Source organism: Bidens hawaiensis, unplaced genomic scaffold (assembly GCF_021521415.1).
Source record: "Bidens hawaiensis isolate Kalapana, Puna unplaced genomic scaffold, B.hawaiensis_p1.1 tig00040712_1, whole genome shotgun sequence".
In the NCBI taxonomy this organism is placed as follows: domain Eukaryota; kingdom Viridiplantae; phylum Streptophyta; class Magnoliopsida; order Asterales; family Asteraceae; genus Bidens; species Bidens hawaiensis.
This window is the reverse complement of record NW_027497205.1, coordinates 103,555-107,961: the sequence shown is the minus strand read 5'-3', so window position 1 is coordinate 107,961 and position 4,407 is coordinate 103,555. Positions and strand designations below refer to the sequence as shown.

General features: G+C 32.0%; 1 protein-coding gene across 1 annotated transcript; it reads left to right on the top strand.

The window, feature by feature from the left end:
- Positions 1 to 1,635: 1,635 nt before the first annotated feature.
- On the top strand, positions 1,636 to 3,564 carry LOC143592361 (vesicle-associated protein 1-2-like). Its single transcript, XM_077072297.1, has 8 exons — positions 1,636 to 1,687; positions 1,755 to 1,825; positions 2,047 to 2,128; positions 2,331 to 2,446; positions 2,638 to 2,784; positions 2,895 to 2,936; positions 3,049 to 3,126; positions 3,284 to 3,564. The coding sequence occupies exons 1-8, from the start codon at positions 1,636 to 1,638 to the stop codon at positions 3,392 to 3,394; spliced, it is 699 nt and encodes a 232-aa protein (XP_076928412.1). The 3' UTR covers positions 3,395 to 3,564.
- The last annotated feature ends 843 nt before the right edge of the window (positions 3,565 to 4,407 follow it).

Below are 4,407 nucleotides of genomic sequence, written 5' to 3'. Positions count from 1 at the left end.
TTATTGTAATTGAACCACAATTTTTACAAGGTTCCTAAAAAATTCTTGTAACATACATGATTTAAAACTTTGATACATCCTCTTGTCCAACACTTAACCCAACTGACCCAAATATCATTGACCAAAAGATACCCATTAAACTACAACAATAATAGGAAAATCCCTAAAATAGTCCCTTAGTGTTGGGAGATTCTAAATTTTTCCAACCCCCCCTCCCCTCCTCCCCCACAAAAAAAATCGTTTTTTTTTCAAATTTGTTCCTCTTCTAATGCATCGCCGGCAATGTGTTAGGTAGTCTTGCCAACGAGTTAACTAAGACATAGTCAATGATGTGTTAGGCCTCCAAACACATGGTCAAATATGTATTAGACATTTAAACACATGACCAACGATGTGTTAGACTCAAATATCTAGTTTTTTTTAAACATTTCGATATTAATTTAACACAGCTCGGTTTTGAGTAAAGTTTATGTCGGTCCGTAAATAAAAAAACACGTCTCAGTGGTATATTCGAGATAATATAAAACTTTATATACGGAAGTTATAAAAGAAAAATCAAATGTAAGTAAATTAGTTATAATAGTATAATATTAAAAAAACAAACAAGAGGATAAGCACATCTTTGACCTTGTGTTTAGACATGCGTTAGAAGAGAAACACGTTTGAATAATCAATTTTAAAGGGACAAATTTAAAGACTCTCACCAAGAAAAAGACTATTTTGAGAACTATCCCACAATAATAATACATAACATAAACCATTATAATAATGAAGTAAGTTGAAGAAATATACTTATGTTAAAAAGTCAGCCTTCACCAGCAGCCTCTAAGGTTGTTCACGGTTCGGTTCGAAACCATTAAACCATTTAAACCGGTCATCGGTTCGGTTTCATGGTTGGTTTTTTTCTTAAGTTTCGGCCGGTCGGTTTCAAAAATTTCAAACCGTAGCGAACGGTTTGGTTTACGGTTTATACCGAAAACCAACCATATAAAACCGGACCGTATTGTATAATTTAATTATGTTTAATTTCTTAAAATATCTTAGATTATATGAATATATTTGTTAAATTAGAACTAGTAATGTATATAATATATATTAACTGCAGACTTGCAATGAATTAGAAAGTATGCTAAGTCAAACAATTAACTTTTTGATGTATTTTGGCATATTAAAGTTTGTTCACATGATTATTTTGATGTGTGTTTCGAACAACTTGTGTTTACACTTAGACCGTGAACATATCGTGTTTAAACATGCTTGATATTTGCAAATTATTGACAACTTTACTATAAATATATCATACCATGTGTCGAACAATTTGTATAAAAATCTGAAAGGCCCAAACCGTTAAACCAAACCGGAACCAAACCGTTAGTAACGGTTTGGTTCGGTTTAAATGTTCTACGGTTTGGTTATGGTTTGCAAAAACTGAAAACCGTTACTAACAGTTTGGTTCGCGATTTGACCCTAAAACCATGAAAACCGGACCGTAAACACCCCTAGCCTCGATATCTCCGTTACATATTAGTTGGAAAAACAGCCTTTTCAGTCACACACCCAATTTCTCTCTTTCTTTCTTTCTTTCTTTCTTTCTTTCCCAACAAAACCAAATCATCTTTCCTAATTATTTAACTAATGAGTACACGCGAACTCATCACCGTCGATCCTCAAGACCTCAAATTCATCTGTAAGTCACTCCATCCGATCATCGCATTTCTAACTCATTATTACTAATTTCTATTCTTTTTCTTCAGTTGAATTAAACAAACAGATCAATTCATCGGTTCACTTAACCAATAACACCGATCAGCATGTCGGTTTCAAGGTATATTTGTTAAACCTTTCTGGGTTTTTTTTTTGGATCAATTACGTTACAATTAACGATCTGATTGTGTAGTTTTAGTTCTGGGTTTTTGATTAATTCTATAAATTGTGGGTTTTGGATCTTGCGTGTGATCTGATTTTGAGTTTTTTGAAATTTTGATGCAAATTATTATTATTATTATTATTATTATTATTATTATTATTATTATTGTTATTTTTTAGGTTAAAACCACGAATCCGAAGAAGTATTGTGTTCGTCCCAACACCGGAGTTGTTTCGCCTAAATCCACATGTGAAATTATTGGTATCATTTTCCCTAATTTAGCTTTTACTTTTGATCATTGTCAAATAACCAGTTTTTATTCCAAATGCTAGATTTATAATGCAATGACCATATAAAAATTGAGTTTACGCCGTTAGTTACATAGATTAAATGAAGTTGTATGGCGCATTTGGTATAGAATTATTATTATTATTATTTTGTTAAAATTTGGTTTATATAACAGTAACAATGCAAGCTCAGAAGGAGGCGCCTCCTGACATGCAATGTAAGGACAAGTTTCTCCTTCAGAGTGTAACTGTAAGCCCGGGAACAACTCCAAAGGACATCACCCCTGAATTGGTACCAACTTGTTTTTTTCGCTGCATTGCTACAATCTTTTCTTTATCTAACGAGTCAATAGTTGAGATCTAAGTAATGATAAGATAATTGCATGTATGTTGTTCTCTGAGAATGTAAGTTAACAAGTTTTAATTGATATTTGCTTATAATAGTGTTTTGATTTGTTTACTTAATAATGGTTTGTGTAACAGTTTAGTAAAGACTCGGGGAATGTAGTGGACGAGTGCAAATTGAGAGTGGTATATCTTCCTTCAACTGCAGCCGTTGCTAAAGGACCAGAGCAAGTGCTTCTGTCTAATGGTTTAGGGGCAGATAAAGGGAATTTGCGTGGCATCGAGGTTGCTTTCTATTCATCAAAATTATTAATGTTTTTTTTATTCTTTATGTTATTTTCTTATCATGTTATTATATCAATGTTGAGTTCTTTTTGTTATTTTTATGCTTGTAGTCTTCAAGAACAAATGCGGATTCTAATGACAAGTCCTCAGAGGTGAGTTATATATGCATACATTTTATTGTAGGAAGTCATTAATGTTTTTTTTTTTAATTTACGAGTCCTACATATATATTGGAACGTGATTGCGAGTCCCGTTGATTTTTAGGTGAGAGCTCTAATTTTGAAGTTGATTGAAGAGAAGAATGCTGCTATTCAGCAAACTAATAGAATTCAAAAGGAATTGGTGAGAAGATTTGACACCTATTTTGTAACTACTCACTGAAGTTTTGATCTGCTTACTTATTAATGGGTCGTTTTGGGCTGTGACGTTGTGTTATATGCTTATATCTTAAATGGGTCAAATCAGCCTGACTATCTAACACTTTGGTTGCAATATGCAGGACCTTTTGAGGCGTGGAAGCAACAGGAAACAAGGGGGTGGTGCGTCGTTGATGTTTGTGATTGTTGTTGGCTTGATTGGGTTGATTCTTGGGTATATGCTGAAGAAATAATGACATTTTATTTTAGTTGGATTTTTTTTTTTAATTTGATGATCATAATTGATCTAGGAAAGGGAGGATATTCATTAGTGGTTTGTTTAACTTTTTATTTCCCTTGAAGGTAGTGTAATGACAATAGAAGAGAAACTCATAGCTGCAATTTGGTAAACATGCATTTGATGTTATTATCATACCTTTTTTTATGTTAAGACAATTGCTTTGAGTTTCACATTCACACACTAGTTGCCTGGCTTCTCTTCATGAAGGCAACTCGGATGTGAAGCTTTCTTTTATAAACGAGCCACTGACTTGTTTAAGTCAGAGCACATATAACGAATAAACATGCGAAGTTTGTTATGTTTTGTGGAGCTCGTCTGTGTGCAAGGATTTTAGTATGGCCCTTTGTTAACATACATGTTCTTAAGAAACATATGCTATATTTCTTTAAAGCTAAATCTTTCTACTACATGCAAGTCACAAGTAAATTCTCCCATCTTTTTTAATTATTGATTATTCTTTTGTGCGACACTTCATAAAAAAAGGAATTACATTACAATAACAAGTGTTACTTTATTTTTAATATGAGTATCTTGCTATATAATATTTAAAAATAGTTACGTTTTAACTGGGTAACGTCTTTTTTCAGTCAAATACATAAAAATCTCCTATCTAGGTGTTGTGTTCTTTGCTCTATTGCGCGAAACCCATTTAATTTATATAAACTACAGTTTGATGCTAAAAACTATATTTACATTATTAAAAAGTAGGGGAGATACAAATGTACAAAAAAATTCATAACAATATAAAGTTTTGAAAAAAAAGGTGCAGTGACAAAATTATTTACATTGTATAGTGTAATTACGTTATAACAAAAAATAAGTAGAGTAATAATTACGCTACACACTATAAGGAGTAATAATTATTACTTATTTATTCCAGCTACTTGTAATTTTTTTTATAGAGTTATCATTGTATTCTGAGTAATTACAAAAATGTAATTACGTTCATTTTTGGTTCAATTCGTA

Bases quoted from the DNA above. Each gene is read 5' to 3' on its own strand.
- LOC143592361 (XM_077072297.1), top strand. From the start codon at position 1,636: ATGAGTACACGCGAACTCATCACCGTCGATCCTCAAGACCTCAAATTC. The intron at 2,447-2,637 runs GTACCAACTTGT...TTTGTGTAACAG, and splicing joins AGGACATCACCCCTGAATTG to TTTAGTAAAGACTCGGGGAA. The intron at 2,937-3,048 runs GTGAGTTATATA...GTTGATTTTTAG, and splicing joins CTAATGACAAGTCCTCAGAG to GTGAGAGCTCTAATTTTGAA.